The sequence below is a fragment of the Haliotis rubra genome, unplaced genomic scaffold (genome assembly GCF_003918875.1).
Source record: "Haliotis rubra isolate DU_JTF1 unplaced genomic scaffold, ASM391887v1 Scf147, whole genome shotgun sequence".
Classification (NCBI taxonomy): domain Eukaryota; kingdom Metazoa; phylum Mollusca; class Gastropoda; order Lepetellida; family Haliotidae; genus Haliotis; species Haliotis rubra.
Window position 1 is genome coordinate 278,901 of NW_025765414.1, and position 22,536 is coordinate 301,436.

Sequence of the window (22,536 nt, forward strand, 5' to 3'; positions counted from 1 at the left end):
GGATTCGTGGGATCTTTTAAGTGCACAGGGTTGTGTACTGTACACTAGGGGTTGTGACAACACTGAAAGAGTCTGCACACAAAGTTGACTCCAAGGTTTTTACACCCGGTCACAGGTGGGCTCGATCCCACACCTCAAGCTTGCTTGATCACTAGCCTGGCGCCTTAGCCAACTCGCCAACCACGCCATTCACACATTGTACCGATGTGGCGAATTGAACATAGATCAGTACCTTAAGTTTGAATCCGGACTGGGATCTCGAAATTTGAAAAGATTGGTTCGGTTCCCTTATGGTGAGACAAGTAATTTTAAAAACCCTACATAAATAAAACCCGAGTTGAAAAGGTCCTTAGCATGAGTTAGTTTTACGTTTATGAGAGTGCTGTGTCCTTTGTCTGAGACCATACAAGTTCGAGGGGTCCCGAAACAGCATTCCAAATTCACGACCATGCTGTGAATGAGAGCTGTGTCCAACAGTCCTCTGTCTAAGAGAGTCCTATGACTGGGACGGTTCTGTATCTAAGCGAGACCTGTGTCAAAGACTATCCTTTGACCAAGAGCCCCTATCTGACAGAGGCATATGGCTGGAAGAGTTCTGTATCTGAGCAAGACCTGTGTCAAAGACTATCCTTTGTCCAAGAGCCCCTGTCTGAGAGGGTTCTATGACTGGGAGTGTTCTGTATCTGAGCAAGACCTGTGTCAAAGACTATCCTTTGTCCAAGAGCCCCTGTCTGAGAGAGTCCAATGACTGGGAGTGTTCTGTATCTAAGCGAGACCTGTGTCAAAGACTATCCTCTGACCAAGAGCCCCTGTCTGAGAGAGGCATATGTCTGGAAGAGTTCTGTATCTGAGAAAGACCTGTGTCAAAGACTATCCTTTTTCCAAGAGCCCATGTCTGAAAGAGTTCTATGGCTGGGAGAGTTCTGTATCTGAGCAAGACCTGTGTCCAAGACAGTCCTTTGTCCAAGAGCCCCAAGCTGAGAGAGTCCAATGACTGGGAGAGTTCTGTATCTGAGTGAGCCCTGGGTCCAAGAGCCCCTATATGGCCATGTTCTGTAAATAATCAAGTCTGGACCAGACAATCCCATGATCAACAGTATGAGCATCGGTCTACGCAATAGGGGTACAATGACATGTGTCAACCAAGTCAGCAAACCTGACCATCCGATCCTGTTAGTCGCCATTTACAACAAGCATGGGTTGCTGAAGATCAATTCTAACCTGGATTTTTACTTGGATCTTCACCCATGATGTATTTCAGGTGTCTCTCAGAACTTAAGAGAGCCGCACGGACAATTTGCGGGGTAAAAATAACACACAAGTTGTCACTTTCCTTTGGCCAAAGCCTTTAATTGTCAAAATTCATATTTGATATGTGTACAAAATAATTTAAATAATGTACTTGGTGGAATCAGCAAATTATTACATACTCTAAAAGTCAGCTATCAAAATGAAGTGATACAGCAATGTCAAAAACATGGAATGACTGTACAAACATTCAATATTTTTCAATCCAGGTGATGATTTTTTTCCTTTTAATCTGGGACTGACCATTTGATATTGGATTCATACTGACCAAGGACGGGAGGTATTTATAAAAAATAAGTTTTGGACACGAAAATACCCACACCCCCAAAATACATTGTTCAGTGTTTTAATCACAAAATCTATTGTTTGATGTTTTAATTACAAAACCTTTGCCTGCTGTTTTCTAAAAATCAAATGGTAGAACCCTTAGAAAGTGTCCTGTAGTTTGATAGACATCTTGATATGACAGCAAAAACTCAACAAGCACTGAATTTGAGGTGATGCTCAGTCAAATATACATACAATGATGGAAAACATTTGTAATATTAACTACATTTAAAAATTATACAAAAATCAAGATCAGATATATGCAGCACACCTCCACAAAAACACAAATTATAGCATATATTTGTTTTTAAAACATCATATGCTATAAGAGGCCAATTATATTGACAATTTTACATAATAATATACATAAAACAAATTTGTAACTTATTTCATTTTCTTATTTAAACCAGATGGTTTTCTTCAATTCCTTGTTAAAAAACCCCACTTCAATCAAAAACAGTATATTCAAATAATTTTTTTTCTTTTTATATTGCTGGGCAATAAGTAATTTTCTCTTCTATAACCTTAACTAATTTCCTGGGGGTAGAATACTGGTACTGATGTTTTGAGTGAGTGAGTATGGTTTTATGCCGATTTAAGTAATTGTCCCGGAATATCATGACAGGTTGAGATATAACAAACAAATATTATCAACAACAATTACAAATTCAACAGTAAGATTTCATGGCATAATCAATGAAACAATTTAAAAAACCTCTCAAAACACACCTGATAGAAGAATACTGTGGAAGTCAAAGATATCTACAAGATTCCAACCAAAACCTATGCGTAACACTACATGACATCAAGTGAAATGCATGACGTGATGATCCAAATAGGTTCTATGAATTATGTACAATGATGTATTGCTTCATCTTTTAGTGTATTTCTGATTCTCAAAACTTGAACATGGGTACCGGTTGGATAAAGTCATGTGACTATAACCTTCTAGCGCCTAACAGGCAGCTTGGTTTATCCGGGGTAATAATAATCAGGGTGTTAGCGCTTCGAGCATGCTTTGTTGCGTGGAGATTAGCGCATTATAAGATTTCTCATTATTATTATGTATTATAAGGTTAGCAAATCAGAATCAACACTGTTGAAAGACTGCACACACACACATAAGACAACTTCTGGAAATTGAAAAAGAAGACCGTTTTTCTTAATCTTTTCGTAATTCATTGGTGAGCACTGTACAACAAACATGATAGAAACGCCACAACAATGATTTCCTTCAGTCAAGACCAATCACCGGCCAAAACACAAGTGGTGGAATTTGACAAAGGGACAATTTTTCTTAATCTTGTCGTAGTTCATTTATTGACACTGTGCAACATCTCTGAAATAAACATGATTAACGCCACAACAATGCATTCCTGTAGTCAACAAGACCAATCACCGGCCAAAACACAAATGGTGGAAATTAACAAGGGACAATTTTTCTTCACTTTGTCGTAGTTCATTTATTGACACTGTACAATATCTCTGAAACAAGCATGATAGAAACAATAGAACAATGCATTCCCTCAATCAACAAGACCCATCGGCACCTGCCATGGTTGTTCTTCTATGGGGCCGTTCTGGAGAAGGTCCATGAAACCTTGGGTGTTTACAGGATCGGGTTGACCTCGACCTTGAGTATGGTTGAAGGCGCTCATTGGGAGCGAAGGCTGAATGTCGCGGAGATCAGGAGAAAGATTGTTTTGATCGTAATCTGACACAGTTGAAGAAGGACTCTGACTCGGAGTGCCCTGGAAAATGAAAAATGGAAATTTATTATCCAAAACCATACAGTCCGCTTGGGTTCAAATGAAAATGATGAATGATTAAATAACTTGATATAGGGATAAGTGCACAAAACATAAATACGACACATGGTCCTGAAACCTCTGTCCCCAGCAGGATCTGAAGTCTGACATTTTTGGTCGATAACGGAAAAAGTTGTTTCAGGAACCATCATGTAATATTGTGCTTTCTTCATGCTTCACACAGAGGGATGACAAACGACTGGGGGAACAGCGCTGCCACGCACTTCAGGTGCAACTCAGCACAGCCAGGTGAGATGACCCCTAATTGTCAGGAATTAGCTGGCGCTGTTCCACCAGCCGTTTGTCACTAATGACTTGGCTATCAGATATGATTTATATTGCAAGTTATGGTTGGAAAAGACTTGTAACATGTCAATTTTTATTGATTTTTATTTTGCATATTCAAATTATATGAAGACAGCCTTTATGTAAATGAGAGAATTTTTACAACAGAGTACAGCTCTGAAATTGCTCCATCTTGTACATACCTCACTAAACTCCGGACTTCCATTCTGCATTTGGATAGGGACCGACGACCAGTTCATGCTGGTGCTATTGATAGTCTGAGTTGTGCTCGCAAGCGGCATTCCAAAGTTGTTACAGAATTGCTCAACATCTTGCTGTAATTGAAAATGAAGCTTGAATATAGTTGCTTACAGCATTTGTATCATTGAATATCGATAAGAAGAAAATCATATATGGATTCTCTGAAAAAAGGAACGATGTCCTTAATCTCCTGATAACAGTTGTCAAATTTACTTTTTAAAATACGAATATATGCTTGTGTACCAAGTTTCGATACGATCAGGAATGAAATAAGTAAAGTTTACAATATCGAGAGAACACATGCCATCTCTTCTTGTAACTTTACCAAATTTGTTGGATTCTGGTCTGATTGCCATCAACTGTTTGATTTATTCTAATGTACAACTGATCCTTTTCCCTACAGTGTCATTTGTTATGATATGCTTGTCAATGTGAGATCCCGCCAAACTCTGTATACAAACGCATGGTTTATATTTGGTTGTGATTTGATGTTATGTTTTCGTACCTAAAAAAAAGATGAATAAAAAAATAAAAAAAAAGTAAACAGAGTTTGTATCATTTGAATTCCACATCATTACCACTTTGGTTTAGGGCCAAACAATTGTTTTTTCTGGTAGGAGTGAAAAAAGTTTCTTCCAAATTTTAAATGGTGGAAAAAATGCCATATTCTCAATTATAAAATATAGAATTGTTTGCTGCACATAATGGATGTTTTGCTAAAATTGTGGTTGAAGATCGGACCAAAAATCTACTTTTGCAAACAAATGTCTTAGCATAAGACTTTGTTATTGTACATTTTTATTACTCTCCCTGAGTGAGTGAGTGAGTTTGGTTTTACGCCACTTTTAGCAATATTCCAGCAACATCACGGCAGGGACACTAGAAATGGGCTTCACACAATGTACCCATGTGGGGATTCGAACCCGGGTCCTCGGCGTGACGAGCCAACGCTTTAACCACTAGGCTACCCCACCGCCCCCACTCTCCCTGAAAAAATTAAATGCTTTATGAATGATGTAAAAATGTCCATATTACATAACCCTTACACACACCCAATAACAAATGGCCGTCCCTTAAACTATGAAATAAAGGTCCTGCTGTTGTATGTCTCCAAGAAACTACAGAGTCCTACTCAAGTTGAGAATGATTTGGCAAGTTTAGATATGACTGCCTCAAGGAAATTAATGGATGCTCTAGGATCAATTTGGATTTGTTTTGAGGATAAATATATTTTTTATATGTTTAAATAAGATAACTCTAGTTCAATGACTAAATTTCAGTCATTCCTGAAACGATATAATGACATCACTGGAGGTACATAAAACACTTTAGAGGACTTTATAAACCTCCAGTGACGTCACTCTATTGTCTCGCCGATTCTCCTTTTACAGAGTAAATCTCTACAGGTAGTTTCGCGTTTATTCTCCATGAAATCCCGTGGATTTTCTACAGAATTGGCCGCATTGCAGGGATTTTCTGAGGAATAGCACTGTCTTTGAATTATTACTTGTTTTGAAGATAGATATATAGTGTGCCCAGAAATTATTGAGAATTTTAGGAATATGTTTAATTGGATTTCTAGTATAAACAACCTTGACCAGCTATCAAGTGCTTGGTTTCATTCAAGAGAGACAACTCTGTTAATCCTTTTCATTAGTTTGTGAAGAGTTATCCCCCTTTGTTTACTTGCTAGCAGACGACATTTTCAGTGATCCTCAGTATGGATGATTCAGAGAAGAGGAATTTGATTTTAGAGTATTATAACAAGGACATCAGATCAGCTAAAGTGATTTCAAGTAGAACAGGCATCCCTTCGTCCAGTGTTTATCGTGTTTTGAAAAATATTGCAAATGGATATAGCACTGAGCAGGGAGGCACAGGTAGGCCCAGAAAATTGACTGTCGGTGACAAGAGGCGGCTTGGTATTCTTGTTTCTAAAAACAAACTAAGGAGTTTAGAAAACTTAAGGCTGGATATGATTGATAGAGGAACTGTGGCTGTCTGTAAGGAGACAATTAGAACTGAACTGCATGCAATGGGTTGGCAGAAAAGTCGAGGATTCCATCACCGATCATAAAACCTGAACAAAAGCAGCGAAGGTTGAACTGGTGCTTACAGCATAGATATTTTAACTGGGACAATATGATTTTCTCAGATGAAAGATCTGTGCGGCTGTTTCCTAATACACTGAAATTCTGGACCAAACAAACTGAAAAAACCTTTGTATCAGCGCCCAAAGTACAGTCCGAAATTTAATGTGTGGGGTGGCATACCTGTGTTAGGGGTAATGCCCCTCTGTGTGTTTGAAGGGAATATGAACAGTGAGCGGTACACAGATATTCTTGAGGGACATTTACTTCCATCTGCTCACGTGTTCTATGGAAATGTTTGGATTTTCCAGCAGGACAACAACCCAAAACATCGTTCAAAGCATTCACAGGCCTGGTTTCACCTGTCTTTGAATCTGGAGTTATGTTCTGCTAATATTCACATTTAAGATGTGAGTAATGAGTGAAAAAAATAAAAAATTACAATCTTTAAATTCTCAATAATTTCTGGTTGTACTGTAACTTTGTCTTGCTAACGAGCGTAAAATATCACATTATTGAAAACTTCCAAAATATAGTGCCGATACCAGGTTTTGAACCCTCAACCCTTTGTTTACTAGCTTGGCGGTTTTATCCACTTGGCTACAAAGGATCACTGTGAAGAATGAGATTGTTTGTCAGTATGAACCATGTTTTCCTCACAAGATGGGTAGTGTGGACAGCACACGTGCAGGACATGGGTAGCGTGTGCAGAGCACGTGCATTGCCAGTGCAAGGCAAGGTGTAGGCCTCCAGTCGCATCCCACTTGATTTCAATAACAAATATTACAATTATATCTAAAGTATATCTTTGGTCAGTTCATAAGTTGGATCAAAACCTCCTCCTCAGTTTTGTTTGAAAAAGTAAGATCTAGGCCTCGGGAAATTTGGTTGGGCCTGTCAGTTTTGATCCTTTACATCAAACTTACCACAAGATGAGAGGGTTGGTTATATGCTGTAGACTGGCTAGTTGTCGTAGACAGAAAGCGAGGGATGTTGCCGCCACTGCTGTTGGAGTTCTCGCTGTTGGAGAATCCATTCTGATAGTAGGCTGTGGACATCTGGTTCCCTCCATCCTGCATGGATGTGGAACTCCCCGGAGAATCATCACATCGCCGCTTCTTGACCCTCACTGGTCCGCCCCGAGATGTGTGTCGCCCTGGGCTCTGACATGTTGACGACACGGTCCAGATGTCCATGTCGCCACCGTCACCGCCATACGCGTTCTGATGCTCGGTCATGTTCATTTTACTGTAATTGAAACGAGGAATGTGTGAACAGCTGCTCTAAACAACAGTTTCTCAGCTGAAGATTACATAAACAGCAAATTTTCACCACTTTGATAAGTGAGTGATTGAGTTTGACATCATTTGCAAACATTCACAGATTTTTCAGTATCTCCAAAGTTTTCAATACACAATCATATGCGACTACATAACAAATCTGGCCAATTGTGAAAGTGAGTGATTGGGTGAGTGAGTTATTGAGTGAGTTATTGAGTGGGCTTCACACATTCATCACGCCAAAGACCCGGATTCGATTCCCCACATGGGTACAATGTGTGAAGCCCATTTCTGGTGTCCCCAGCCGTGATATTGCTGGAATATTGCTAAAAGCGGCATGTAATCATACTCACTCACATATTCTACCCATGTGGGGAATCAAACCTGGGTCTTCAGAGTGACGAGCGAACGCTTTAACCACGAGGCTACCCCACCACCCTTACATGTCAAGACATTTTATCACACTGTAAGCTCTTCATCTCCAGCCCTTTCAAGACTGGACAGTTCTTAAAGATGACCAGTTTAAGATGTTTCCACGTCAGTGTAAACCTTGCACCCAGCCATGTCGATACTCTACCCCCAAGCTCTATGAGTATGATGTCAGTAGCTCACCTGAAGCTGAGATATGAGTATGATGTCAGTAGCTCACCTGAAGCTGAGATATGAGTATGATGTCAGTAGCTCACCTGAAGCTGAGAGCTCACCTGAGCTGAGATATGAGTATGATGTCAGTAGCTCACCTGAAGCTGAGATATGAGTATGCTGTCAGTAGCTCACCTGAAGCTGAGATATGAGTATGATGTCAGTAGCTCACCTGAAGCTGAGATATGAGTATGATGTCAGTAGCTCACCTGAAGCTGAGATATGAGTGATGTCATGATCACCTGTCAGTAGCTCACCTGAAGCTGAGATATGAGTATGATGTCAGTAGCTCACCTGAAGCTGAGATATGAGTATGCTGTCACTAGCTCACCTGAAGCTGAGATCAAGTCCCATGAGTGTGATCCACCCCGGATAGCCCGAGTTGTACTGCTGGTTCTTCTTCTCCACTGGCAAACAACAATGAAAGGTCTCACTTCAGTTTTTGTAGCTATCGATTCAAGCAACTACTTGTTTAGCCAATGAGTTATGGGGATCGGGATAGGGATGGATGCATGTTGGGTTGGGGTTGGGGACAATAATATATTATTTACATAGATGCTGTGTACCAACAAGACCTAGATTCTCAGTCTAAAGACATAGCAGCTGTAAAACAACAGGACCTAGAAGCTGTACCACAAGGCCCGGAGGCAGTACCGTGAGACCTATTTAAGGCTGTACCACAAGGCCCGGGAGCTGTACTGTACAATGAGGCCTATTTAAGGCTGTACCATGAGACCTATTTAAGGCTGTACCATGAGACCTATTTAAGGCTGTACCATGAGGCCTATTTAAGGCTGTACCACAAGGCCCGGAGGCAGTACCATGAGACCTATTTAAGGCTGTACAATGAGACCTATTTAAGGCTGTACCATGAGACCTATTTAAGGCTGTACCATGAGACCTATTTAAGGCTGTACCATGAGACCTATTTAAGGCTGTACCATGAGACCCGGGCTGTACCATGAGACCTATTTAAGGCTGTACCATGAGGCCTATTTAAGGCTGTAATGAGGCTGTACATGAGGCCTATTTAAGGCTGTACCATGAGACCTATTTAAGGCTGTACCATGAGGCCCTATTTAAGGCTGTACCATGAGAGGCCTATTTAAGGCTGTACCATGAGGCCTATTTAAGGCTGTAGACCTATTTAAGGCTGTACCATGAGGCCTATTTAAGGCTGTACCATGAGACCTATTTAAGGCTGTACCATGAGACCTATTTAAGGCTGTACCATGAGACCTATTTAAGGCTGTACCATGAGACCTATTTAAGGCTGTACCATGAGACCTATTTAAGGCTGTACCATGAGGCCTATTTAAGGCTGTACCATGAGGCCTATTTAAGGCTGTACCATGAGACCTATTTACCCAGGCTGGCTGTACCATGAGGCCTATTTAAGGCTGTACCATGAGGCCTATTTAAGGCTGTACCATGAGGCCTATTTAAGGCTGTACCATGAGGCCTATTTAAGGCTGTACCATGAGGCCTATTTAAGGCTGTACCATGAGGCCTATTTAAAGCTGTACCATGAGGCCTATTTAAGGCTGTACCATGAGGCCTATTTAAGGCTGTACCATGAGGCCTATTTAAGGCTGTACCATGAGGCCTATTTAAGGCTGTACCATGAGGCCTATTTAAGGCTGTACAATGAGGCCTATTTAAGGCTGTACCATGAGGCCTATTTAACCATGAGGCTTATTAAGGCACAATGAGGAGGCCTATTTAAGGCTGTACCATGAGGCCTATTTAAGGCTGTACCATGAGACCTATTTAAGGCTGTACCATGAGGCCTATTTAAGGCTGTACCATGAGGCCTATTTAAGGCTGTACCATGAGGCCTATTTAAGGCTGTACAATGAGGCCTATTTAAGGCTGTACCATGAGGCCTATTTAAGGCTGTACCAGTGTACAATGAGACCTATTTAAGGCTGTACCATGAGGCCTATTTAAGGCTGTACCATGAGGCCTATTTAAGGCTGTACCATGAGACCTATTTAAGGCTGTACCATGAGGCCTATTTAAGGCTGTACCATGAGACCTATTTAAGGCTGTACCATTACAAGGCTGTACCATGAGGCCTATTTAAGAGGCCCATTTATTTATGAGGCCTATTTAAGGCTGTACATGAGGCCTATTTAAGGCTGTACCATTTAAGGCTGTACCCAGGGCCTATTTAAGGCTGTACAATGAGGCCAGCACAATGAGGCCTATTTAAGGGTGTACCATGAGGCTTATTTAAGGCTGTACAGCAATACCAAAGAGCTGTACAAAGTCAAGACCTAGAGACTGTACAAGAACTGGAGTCCTATTGGCTCTACACACCTGGAATCGTGCTGTACTTCTTAAATGATGCCTCACGATCTTTGTTGTGGGGGAAGAGAGTTTGTAGCAAGGCCTCTCCGTTCTTCTGGTTGATGAATGACCTCAAGATGTCTGCCAGGCTGTTCTTGGAGAGATGTACCTCCGTTCGAGGTGGTGAAAAGGTCACAGTGTCTGAAAACAACATTTAAAGATACATAACCAACAGATACAAGAACTGAATAATTTAGTGGCATGTACAGCTAGGTGCTCTTGTCACCAACTGCTAGAAGTATTTGGCCCTTCAGTGTGTTAATAGAGTTAATGCTAACCTTCATATTTGAGAGCTACGACAATTCGAACCTGGGTCTTAGGCATGATGAGCGAATGCTTTAACCACTAGACTACCCCACTGCCCTTTAAGTGTGCTAGCAGAGTTAATGCTAACCTTCATATTTGAGAGCCACAACAATGCCCCCTGTGACGTCTTGATGGTCGCCGTTCACACAGGACTCAGAGAATCGGATCAGGAAGGTTCCATGTCTCTGGGTCATCAGCTTCTTCCGCACACTGGTTTTGCTCACAAAGCCTTTGATTTTACTGCAACATATTGGAAAACTGTGCTTTACATTCTGATTTTACATGTCCGCCATCTTAAAAGTCTTAAAACTTCTTAGGTAAGGCCAGACCAATTTTATTTATTGTTTTACAGATTTTTGTCCTCAGAAAACCTAAAGGCAGGAGGGAAAAATAAATACAAATAAAATCATCAGTCAAAGTAATATTCCTTCTGAATATTTAAAGTGTTTTACTTTTGGCAATTTATGAAGTGTATATGGGGCATATAACAATAAAAAAACTTTTTCGTGTAAGTTTACATTTTTGGCCAATAAAAACATTAAGATTTTATTTATTGAGCAGGGAAAATTAAATTATTTTTTTTTCATATTCTTGAAAAATTACGACTGGCGGGTCCAAACAAAATTGGTCTGGCCTAAAAATAGAAAAAAATTTCAAATTAGAAAAAAAAAAGAATTTACTTATGAAAGGGACATATTTTGATTTGGTGGTTGTTTAACAACATACTCTGCAATAGTCAAGCTATATGGCAGCAGTCTGTAAATATTTACAACTGGGATACAATCAGAGATGCCAACCCCAAAGTGTTGCAAATAGTAGTTTCAATGATCAAAATTAGTAGTTTGACCATAAAATTAGTAGTCAACTAAATACTTAAAATCATGATGGATTCTGAGAAAGATAATATGACACTAATCAAGAGTGAAGCTTTAATTTCACATACTTCCAACAGCAGATTTCCAAAGTACAGTCAACTCTCGTTAATCCGACACTTGTGGTTGCAGAGAAATATGTCGGATTAACGAAAATGTCGGATTAATGAAAATGTCGGATTAATGTATTTGTGTGAAAATATCAATGTTTACTAAATGTCATGATTGTCATACTTAGCAGCTGGTGTACTCGTGACAAACATCTTGTAATGAAAACTCATGTCGGTTGTAAACATTTTATACAGCTCGCTCTACTGTTATTTCTTGATTAAATCGTCTCAATTAATTATCCTGTGTTCCTAATTAACAAGTGTGATGTTCACTGACGCCGGTGTCAAGCAGCCAGTAAGGCACACGCTAATTACCACTCACGTGTGATTGTTTGTATACGGTCGGATCATCCGACCGGCTGTGTTGATTGTCGGATTAACGAATGTTTTTACAATGTATTTACAATAATCAGTTGCTAGATTGGTGTGTCGGAGTCGGAATGCGAGAATGTCGGATTAACGAGAGTAATTATCACTGTTTTAAATGGTTCCCTATTTTTTTGTCGGATTAACGTGATTGTCGGATTAATGAGTGTCGGATTAACGAGAGCTGACTGTATCCCATTACATTTCTTGTCGCCTTTTTGGCAAAAATGTATTTAATCGAAGAAATACATGTTTTGCCTATATATCCGAATTTTAATGAATTTTCTTCAAATTTCATAGAATTTCTAGTGCAATCACATTGGCGTAGTTTAAGGCTAAAATTCGTAGCGACTACGATAAAATCGTAGAGGTTGGCATCTCTGTACAATCATCGGTTGCCACTAACAACAAGCATAGGTAACTGAAGGCTAATTCTAACACTAAAAGTGTTGGTAACAAAGATAATATCTCAGCATAATAGCTAAAACACATGGAATTATCATGAAACCACCCTCCTATTATCAGAAATTTGCAGGCCGATGCAAATGATATTGGACCGCTCAACCTTAATGACGGGTCACTATCAGTTCTGTTGTCAAGTGATGTCATAGTGGTGTGCGTGGTCTTACGGTTCATTCGACATTGGCTTTGGACTGGCAGATATTCTAGGGGAAACAAGTCAAAGCAACCCGAATTCCCCCTTTATATAGCGGTAATATTGGCTTTCTTGCTGGTGGTAACCTTAATAATTGCACTATTAACGTTGTTGTTGGACCAAAACCGAACACTGAAAACTGACGTTGTGTCTGACATAGTTTGACATGTTGCAGGCCATGGTCTTGTCAAAGGCCAAGGTTGTGACGTCACTTGAATTGTTCGATGACGTAATTGCCTTCGGTCAGTCAACCCCGTCAGAAGTTGGTTTTGAGTCAACTTGCAGTCAAATTCTTTCGTTGTTTCCTTTTTCTTTTCAACACAAATTCCATGTATTTTAGCAATAATAATGGTAATGCTATTTTTGAGGGCATTATCATTTGCAGAAGCCCTCGGTCTTTTTCAGTTAATGGAAGACCTAGGGCTTCTGCAAATGATAATGCCCTCAAAAATAGCATTACCATTATATTGAACACCCAATAAACCCCCAAATCTAAAGCGTATAACGTCCTAAGTATGTCCAGGTCTTACCCATCCTTCCACGGTTCAAGGAGGTACTTCTCAATGAGGTTCATGACAGCCTGGAACCACTTCCAGAAAGAAAACTCCACGTTCTTGTCTTTGTTGATGTTCATCTTGCTCTGAAATACAAGGTCGCCATATCAGGCATCAAGTTTCCATGGCAACTAACCAGGAACTGAACATGAATACACTTTGCCTACTAGGGAATGATCAAAAGTAATCAATACGATTAAATTCTAAGTAAAATAGAAATTATAGTACTTTTAGAGGTTGAATTCCAACTGAAACCACACTATCAGATTAAGGCAGCCTAGAAAATCTAAGAATCTAGACTCTACCCAAAAACTTCTTGATTTAATACTTTACAAAGAAATTGTAATCCCAAATAAAACATTTCTATACAGAAACTGAGGTCATGGATTTTTCTGTGATTCTTTGCTAATTGCTCTGGGCATACAATTGGGATAAAACATGTTTATTTTGTTCAAATCTGGGATTACTTTTAGAGTTCTTCTTTTCATAAATTCAGAGATATTTCAAACTGTATTTTTAGATTGCACTGATTTCAATATTATGAAACTGAGTATTGGTGAGTGAGTGTGTTCGGTTTTACATCGCTTGTAGAAATATTCCAGCAATATCACTGCAGAGGACACCAGAAATTGGCTTCACACATTGTACCCATGTGGGGAATCGAACCTAGGTCTTCGTCGTGGTGTGTGAATGCTTTCACCATTAGACTACCCATCGCGCCAAAATGAGTATTGAAACCTCTTCTTTTTTTTTTTTCTTGTTATCAGTGACATACAGGCTACTGCTACATTAGAATTTGTCATACATCATTACATGAATTAGGACTGACTGACTGACTGAGTTTGGTTTTACGCCGCTTTTAGCATTATTCCAGCAACATCACGGCGGGGGACACCAGAAATGGGCTTCACACATTGTGCCCATGTGACATGAATTAGGAAATTCATTGGCTCTAAAGTCTCCCTGATTAGTGAGTGAGTGATTAGTTATTAGGATGTGACGATACCCAGTGAGTAAGTGAGTATGGTTTTATGCCACTTTTAGCAATATTCCAGCAATATCAAGCTGGGAAACACCAGAAATGGGCTTCACACAATGTACCCATTGGGGAATCGAACCGGCATCTTCAGCGATTAGTATAAGAAAACTTTGAAAAGACACTGAATGAATATGAAAATACGTAGATTACAAACAATTTGAAAAGATAACAGGTCAGTCCAGTCTAAGTAAACTTCGTTACACTGCTATACTGAGTCTAACAAACCCAAGTTGAAGATCGCGTCAGCTAACCTTTGGAATTGACAAAATCAGGACACAGCTTACCAAATTGCCAAAGTTAGCATTTGTACATACTGTCTGAACTTTTACCTCGACTGGTACAAATGGAGGATATCATTATTCACGACAATGAGTAAACAGTCGCTGAAAATAACATTTTGTCAATATTCCAGGATGTCATCTTGCAGAAATATAAGCTAATAGTAAACCATGTTATCAGAAAGCCCTATGCGTATATACTGCAGGTCAAATATCTGTGTTTTAAGTGGATTTTAGTTTGTTGAGAGATCAGTGTCAGCGACAGGGGAAGAGAAAATTTTGTATGTCCCACTGAACCCTAAATAGTAGCCATTGTCTGATTGGTTAAATCCGTTCAGCCACCTCAAGTTTTATTGGACGGTCATAGGTCGTTCAAAGGTTAGCTGACGCGACCTTCTACAAGGGTTTCATAGACTCAGTATAGCAGTGTAACGAATAGTAGTGAGCTTTAGTTTACTTAGACTGAGTTCAGTCATGATTGTATTCTTCTATTACAAAGCATCTGTGCTCGTAGCAAAAAGAACCTACAGCAACACAGTGATACAGCAGCAAATCACAAAAAAACAAACAGCTCATGTAGCAAAGAATTCAGATCGAGAGAATAAAAAGAGTATGACATCATTCACAAGCATTAACAGATTTTTTACATGGTGAGTATTTTTCAAAGTTTTCAAAACACAATATCTCTCCGTCATCTGTGAATACATAACAATTTTGTGAGTGAGGGAGGGAGGGAGGGAGCGAGTGAGTGGGTGAGTGAGTGAGTTAGTGAGTGGCTTTATGTGGCTTTGAGCAATATTCCAGCAAAAAAACACAGCAGAGGAGACCAGAAATTGGCTTGACACATTATAATTATGTGGAGTCAGACACGGACCGTCGGCACAGTGTGGTAGTAGAGACGTGTATGTATTCTAGTTAACGGATGACACAGTGTGGTAGTAGAGATGTGTATGTATTCTAGTTAAGGGATGACACAGTGTGGTAGTAGAGACGTGTATGTATTCTAGTTAACGGATGACACAGTGTGGTAGTAGAGACGTGTATGTATTCTAGTTAACGGATGACACAGTGTGGTAGTAGAGACGTGTATGTATTCTAGTTAACGGATGGCACAGTGTGGTAGTAGAGACGTGTATGTATTCTAGTTAACGGATGACACAGTGTGGTAGTAGAGACGTGTATGTATTCTAGTTAACGGATGACACAGTGTGGTAGTAGAGACGCGTGTATGTATTCTAGTTAACGGATGACACAGTGTGGTAGTAGAGACGCATGTATTCTAGTTAACGGATGACACAGTGTGGTAGTAGAGACGGTATGTATTCTAGTTAACGGATGGCACAGTGTGGTAGTAGAGCGGTATGTATTCTAGTTAACGGATGACACAGTGTGGTAGTAGAGACGGTATGTATTCTAGTTAACGGATTCTACACGGATGACACAGTGTGGTAGTAGAGAGGCGTGGTATGTATGTATTCTAGTTAACGGATGACACAGTGTGGTAGTAGAGACGATGTATGTATTCTAGTTATGACACAGTGTGGTAGTAGAGACACATGTATTCTAGTTAGGATGACACAGTGTGGTAGTAGAGACGTGTATCTAGTTCTAGTTAGGACGGATGACACAGTGTGGTAGTGAGACGTGTATGTATTCTAGAAACGGATGACGTGTGGTAGTAGAGACGTATGTATTCTAGTTAACGGATGGCACAGTGTGGTAGTAGAGACGTGTATGTATTCTAGTTAACGGATGACACAGTGTGGTAGTAGAGACGTGTATGTATTCTAGTTAACGGATGGCACAGTGTGGTAGTAGAGACGTGTATGTATTCTAGTTAACGGATGACACAGTGTGGTAGTAGAGACGTGTATGTATTCTAGTTAACGGATGACACTGTGGTAGTAGAGACGTGTATGTATTCTAGTTAACGGATGACACAGTGTGGTAGTAAGGACGTGTATGTATTCTAGTTAACGGATGGCACTGTGGTAGTAGAGACGTGTATGTATTCTAGTTAACGGTTGACATAAGGATTCTTTTATATAAAGTCATATGAGTGCGAGTCCATGAATTGGACTTTGTAGGAACCAGACTTGCTACTGAAACAAAGTATTGAGTGAGTGAATTGAGTCATAACTAGGTGATGTGAGCTTGGGTGAGGCAAGGGCGTTTGGTGCGGTGTGTGGTGTGGATCGAGGTGAGGTGGGGTTAGGTTGGGTGAGGCAAGGGGGCGTGGTGTGTGGTTGGAGGGTGAGGCAGGGGTGGTGGGGGTGGGGGATGGTGGGTGTGGTGTTGCGGCATGCAGTGTGGAATGAAGTGAGGTGAGGTGAGGTTGGGTGAGGCGAGGGGGTGTGGTATGGTGCAGTGTGCAGATCGAGGTGAGGTGAGGTGCGGTTGGGTGAGGCGAGGGGATGTGGTGCGGTGTGCAGATCGAGGTGGGGTGAGGTGCGGCTGGGTGAGGCGAGGTGTGGTGCGGTGTGCAGATTGAGGTGAGGTGAGGTTGGTTGGGTGGCGAGGGATGTGGTGCAGTGTGCAGATCGAGGTGAGGTGAGGTGCGGTTGGGTGAGGCGAGGGGTGTGGTGCGGTGTGCAGATCGAGGTGGGGTGAGGTGCGGTTGGGTGAGGTGAGGGGGTGTGGTGCGGTGTGCAGATTGAGGTGAGGTGAGGTGCGGTTGGGTGAGGCGAGGGGTGTGGTGCAGTGTTCAGATCGAGGTGAGGTGAGGTGCTGTTGGGTGAGACGAGGGGTGTGGTGCGGTGTGCAGATTGAGGTGAGGTGAGGTGCGGTTGGGTGAGCGAGGGGGTGTGGTGTGCAGATGAGGTGAGGTGAGGTGAGGTGCGGTTGGGTGAGGCGAGGGGTGTGGTGGTGGGTGATTGAGGTGAGGTGAGGTGCGGTTGGGTGGCCGAGGGGTGTGGTGAGGTGAGGTGAGGTGAGGTGGGGTTGGGTGAGCGAGGGGGTGTGGTGAGGTGAGGTGAGGTGTGTGGTGAGGGGGTGTGGTGCAGTGTGCAGATTGAGGTGAGGTGAGGTGAGGTGAGGTGCGGTTGGTTGAGCCAGGGGGTGTGGTGAGGTGTGTGGTGAGGTGTGTGGTGAGGTGTGTGGTGCGGTGACGTAAGGGTCAACATTGTGTCAAGGTCATTGTACTTATATGCTTGTACTATTCCTGGTCAAAGGCAGATTTATAGTGCTAGTCCATTGACACACCACATCATACCACATTTTTACATGAACACCCTCTCTCACACAAAGTAAGACAACACATCAAGCCAGACTTGTTAGTAGGGCAAAATATAAAACTTGTAAAAAACTAAAGATTTGACTCTAAAATTAGTACTTAAAGAGACTGAAAACTACACAGGAAAACAACATTATTAAAGAGGACTATTCTCTTTTCTGAAACCTATATCCGAGTCACAATATTATTAACGCCATGTGATAAACTGAAACTCTTTGGTTCCCTTGCATGGGTCATTATTCACCAACTGACCGATATGAATCTGAATCAGACCAAATGAAATGGTCTGTTGAAATTGCTGATGCTTCAAAGGATATTCTTACACAGACAACTAAAAATAAATAACACGTACCTATGTACAGGGTATGACTTTTTTTGACATATTTGTGTTTTTCGGATTTTGTTCACATTCTTAGCAGCAAATGTTCTGTGTTTACAGAAACAGACATGTAAGTCATATAATTGTAAAATATTTGTCAAGGGCCATCATTTAAACCTCACTGAGAAAGCATGGAACAAATATAATTCAGGCCTATCTGCAACTGGAGCATTACGAGTTGCAGGAGATTCTGATTTTGCAATTCCACATTAACTACCATTTACAATATAACTACGAAGCAATCTTAATCCTATTATTCTTGTGTCTATCATATCAGTGGCTTCCCTCCATTAACCCTCCCTAGTTAGTTCCGCTTGTGTAACAATTGTCTTTTTTGTGAGTGAGTGAGTTTAGTTTTACGCCGCACTCAGCAAAATTCCAGCTATATGGCAGCAGTCTGTAAATAATCGAGTCTGACCAGACAATCCAGTGATCAACAGCATGAGCATCGATCTGCCTTTTTTGTGTAACCAACTTTGTAAATCAACCTTATTAATTCATCATCATCATTCCTGTAATCACTTTCTTGATAAGGGTGTTTGTAGCTGGAACAAAATGTTGCTTACATTAATAATAAAAAAAGTTGAATATCAGTAACTGGGAGAGTTCAACGGACATACAACTCCTTCATTATTAATATGAGTGAAATTTTGGTGGAAAACCGTTATCAAGTAAGTGATTAATAATAACTTCTAAATGCCATTCAAAAGAGAAATTAAAACATATAATTAGCCAATATAAAGTACCACATGGATCAATACTCCACAATAGCCTTTAGTGACTTTACAATAGAAATATTTACTTTACAAACTATGCACAGCGAAAAGCAAGAAAGGTAAAACAATCTGATGCCACAGTTCAGTAAAGCAGAGCGAAGTTTGTCAATAGATCTGGAACACAGTTTCATAGGAATACACAATACCATTTAGAAAGTGGCTGAAGGCACAATTTGACATATTTATTACAATATTTTGGCCTATATTATACATATTGGGGCATACACATGCACTTTAGCTTCCGTTAGATGGAATAAAAGACTTATTATCAATTACGACTTGCCTCAAATCGATAATTGAAACTATGAGGTGAACAGCTTCCAAACAGAGAACACATGCCATATATGGAATATAAATAATTGCTCTGTTTTATCAAAATCTGTTGCACGTGGTGTTGTCAGTGTTTGCCGATCTGGTTTCAATCACAAGTTGTGTGAAGGATATTCGTAATGAGTGCTCCAAGGGACATAAGTCTATGGGGTTAGCTCGAACTTTCCAATTGAATATTGCAATCTAAATACGGATTTGTAATTGTTTTAGGGAGGGAAAAAAATAATAATTAAATAAATAAATATATTAGATGGTATGTATTATGTATTTTTAGAGAAGTGTTGTGAAATAGTGAATCCAAATGAAACACATGTTATATTTGGGATTACACTTTCTCAGTTAAGTACTGATTCTAGTACTTTTGTTGGGTTGAGTCCCATCTGGAATTCAAACCCACACCCTCAGTCAGGCTCCAAATTGCAAGCACACAAAATCAGCCGTCTAACCCACTCAGCCACTGCTGGTATTTATGTATCATGTGTTACACAGCTTTGTGTTAATAATTTCATGTGATCATTTACAATGAAAACATATTCGGGATATTAAGCGTCCTGGTCTAAATAGGGCACCCAGATCAAGACTAACATCTATTCTCTGACATGAACATATTAAAGGTTTTTATAAGTCTTATAAACATTAGAAAATATTAAAACAGAGCCATGCAACTTTCTACATTTTCAGAAATTGCAGTATTCTAGACTTGTTATATATGGTTACCTGTATGGGCTGTATTGGATGTATCTGTTTTAGGGTCTGCAGGACAGTGAGTGAGTGAGTGAGAGAGTTTAGTTTTTTTGCCACACTCAGCTCTGCAGGACAGACTATGTCCCAAAATTAACATGATTTTCCATGCTTCTTTGAGCACGTTTCATATTTTTTAGGTGAGTGATTGAGTGAGTTTAATTTTACGCCACACTCAGCAATATTCCAGCTAAATGGCTGAAGTCTGTAAATAATCAAGTCTGGATCAGACAAGCCAGTGATTGACATCATGAGCATCGATCTACGTAAAGTGGGATACGATGACATGTGTCAACCAAATCAGTGAGCCTGACCACCCGATCCCGTCAGTGGCCTCTAACGACAACTATGGGCCACTGAAGATCAGTTCGAGCCCTATTCTTCATGTGTCATATCTTTTAAGTTATACAAAGTGGAATACATGAATACATTTAAAAAAGAAATTATGTATTGAGGTTATAATATTAAATTAAAAAGTTCAAATGAATTAATCGACTCTCGCGCCCTGTACCGGCCAACCATTATTTCAAGTGAACCCCATTAAGTTATGTCCCCTGGGGAGCTCTTTACGAATACCGTATCTTATAACGAAACTTGTGACGAAACCAGTTCGACAAACACCAACACCACCACCTGCGACAGTTTTTGATGTACGGAGCAATTCTTTACATTCCATATATGGCAAGTGTTCTCTGTTTGGAAGCTGTTTCAATTATCGATTTCAGGCAAGTCGTAATTGACAATAAGTCTTTTATTGCATCAATAGGAAGCTAAAGTGAGTGCATATGACCCCAATATATAAAATATAATCCAACATATTGTCGAAATGTGTGACATTGTGCCTTTAAACTCTGAAATCTGAAACATATAACTTGTTTATTTATGGGTCAACTGTTCCACTTGCTTTGGTAACGCGAACTGTAGCATCAGATTTGTTACTATGACAAAGATACTCGCCAAAAGGTGACTTACAGATAGACTCACCACGCAGAACTGAGAGAACTTGACGGTGAGTCCCTCACCCGGACTGGTCTTCTTGATGGACTTCCCTGCAACACACGAACAGTACATGTGGTGTTAGTCATACTCCGGCACAGTGATGACCTGGCATAACATCACTGCCACAGGCTAATTTCCATGTCATGTGACCAAACTTTTCTCTTATTTGTAAACAAACACATATATTTATAAATCAGAAAAGACTGACTTAATGTTAGCTTTTCAGTGCGCTCTTAGTGTTGTTTTACATTGTTATATAGAGATTCTTCTACAACAGCAACAGTAAAGTTTATGACAATACATATTTATGCATCAAAGTGACTGCATTGCTAGCTCTCCGTCGGGCTTCGATGACAGCACGTGGAACTGCACAACCTATGTAAACAAAGGATCACTATGCAAATTGAAAGAATGTTACACGTTTTAGATATTTTCTTAGTGAAAGTAAACCATTCCTTCAAAGAAGTTTAGATGAGTATTCTCCTAAAATATACAAGTGTTACAAATATATACAATACATTGAATAAACTGTGCAAGATGTGACGAATATTTCCGAAAATCGCAAATGATTCTTATAACTGATGATATTTCTCCTAAGAAATAAAAGTGTTACGAAATATATACAATACATTGAATGAACTGTGCAAGATGTGACGAATATTTCCGAAAATCGCAAATGATTCTTATAACTGATGATATTTCTCCTAAGAAATAAAAGTGTTACGAAATATATACAATACATTGAATGAACTGTGCAAGATGTGACGAATATTTCCAATAAGCGCAAATGATTCTTATAACTGATGATATTTTTCCTAAGAAATAAAAGTGTTACTTAAATATATACAATACATTGAATGAACTGTGCAAGATGTGACTTAATATTTCTAAAAATCGCAAATGATTCTTATAACTGATGATATTTCTCCTAAGAAATACAAGTGTTACTGAAATATATACAATACATTGAATAAACTGTGCAAGATGTGACGAATATTTCCGAAAATCGCGAAATGATTCTTATAACTGATGATATTTCTCCTAAGAAATAAAAGTGTTACTTAAATATATACAATACATTGAATGAACTGTGCAAGATGTGACCTAATATTTCGAAAATCGCAAATGATTCTTATAACTGATGATATTTCTCCTAAGAAATAAAAGTGTTACTGAAATATATACAATACATTGAATGAACTGTGCAAGATGGAAATAAAAAAGTGTTACTTAAATATATACAATACACTGAATCAACTGTGCAAGATGTGACGAATATTTCCGAAAATCGCAAATGATTCTTATAACTGATGATATTTCTCCTAAGAAATAAAAGTCTTACAAAATATATACAATACATTGAATGAACTGTGCAAGATGTGACGATTTCTCAAAAATCCGCTTGAAATGATTCTTATAACTGATGATATTTCTCCTAAGAAATACAAGTCTTATGAAATATATACAATACATTGAATGAACTGTGCAAGATGTGACGAATATTTCCGAAAATCGCAAATGATTCTTATAACTGATGATATTTCTC

General features: G+C 39.7%; 1 protein-coding gene across 4 annotated transcripts in view; it reads right to left on the minus strand.

Annotated features, from left to right (window-relative positions):
- Window positions 1–1,325: 1,325 nt before the first annotated feature.
- The window catches only part of LOC124269736 (signal transducer and activator of transcription 5B-like), a 103,179-nt gene continuing 81,968 nt past the window's right edge, over window positions 1,326–22,536 (minus strand). For 3 of the 4 annotated variants that reach the window (XM_046704762.1, XM_046704765.1, XM_046704764.1), the window contains exons 14-21: window positions 20,964–21,040; window positions 13,193–13,302; window positions 10,748–10,899; window positions 10,324–10,494; window positions 8,333–8,408; window positions 7,006–7,327; window positions 3,932–4,063; window positions 1,326–3,386 (exon numbers count right to left, since the gene is read on the minus strand). In XM_046704762.1, the coding sequence (XP_046560718.1) occupies window positions 3,162–3,386; window positions 3,932–4,063; window positions 7,006–7,327; window positions 8,333–8,408; window positions 10,324–10,494; window positions 10,748–10,899; window positions 13,193–13,302; window positions 20,964–21,040 (1,265 nt within the window). In that variant the 3' untranslated portion in view covers window positions 1,326–3,161. The remainder of the gene's footprint in view (window positions 3,387–3,931; window positions 4,064–7,005; window positions 7,328–8,332; window positions 8,409–10,323; window positions 10,495–10,747; window positions 10,900–13,192; window positions 13,303–20,963; window positions 21,041–22,536) is intronic. The other variant, XM_046704763.1, reaches the window with a different exon arrangement.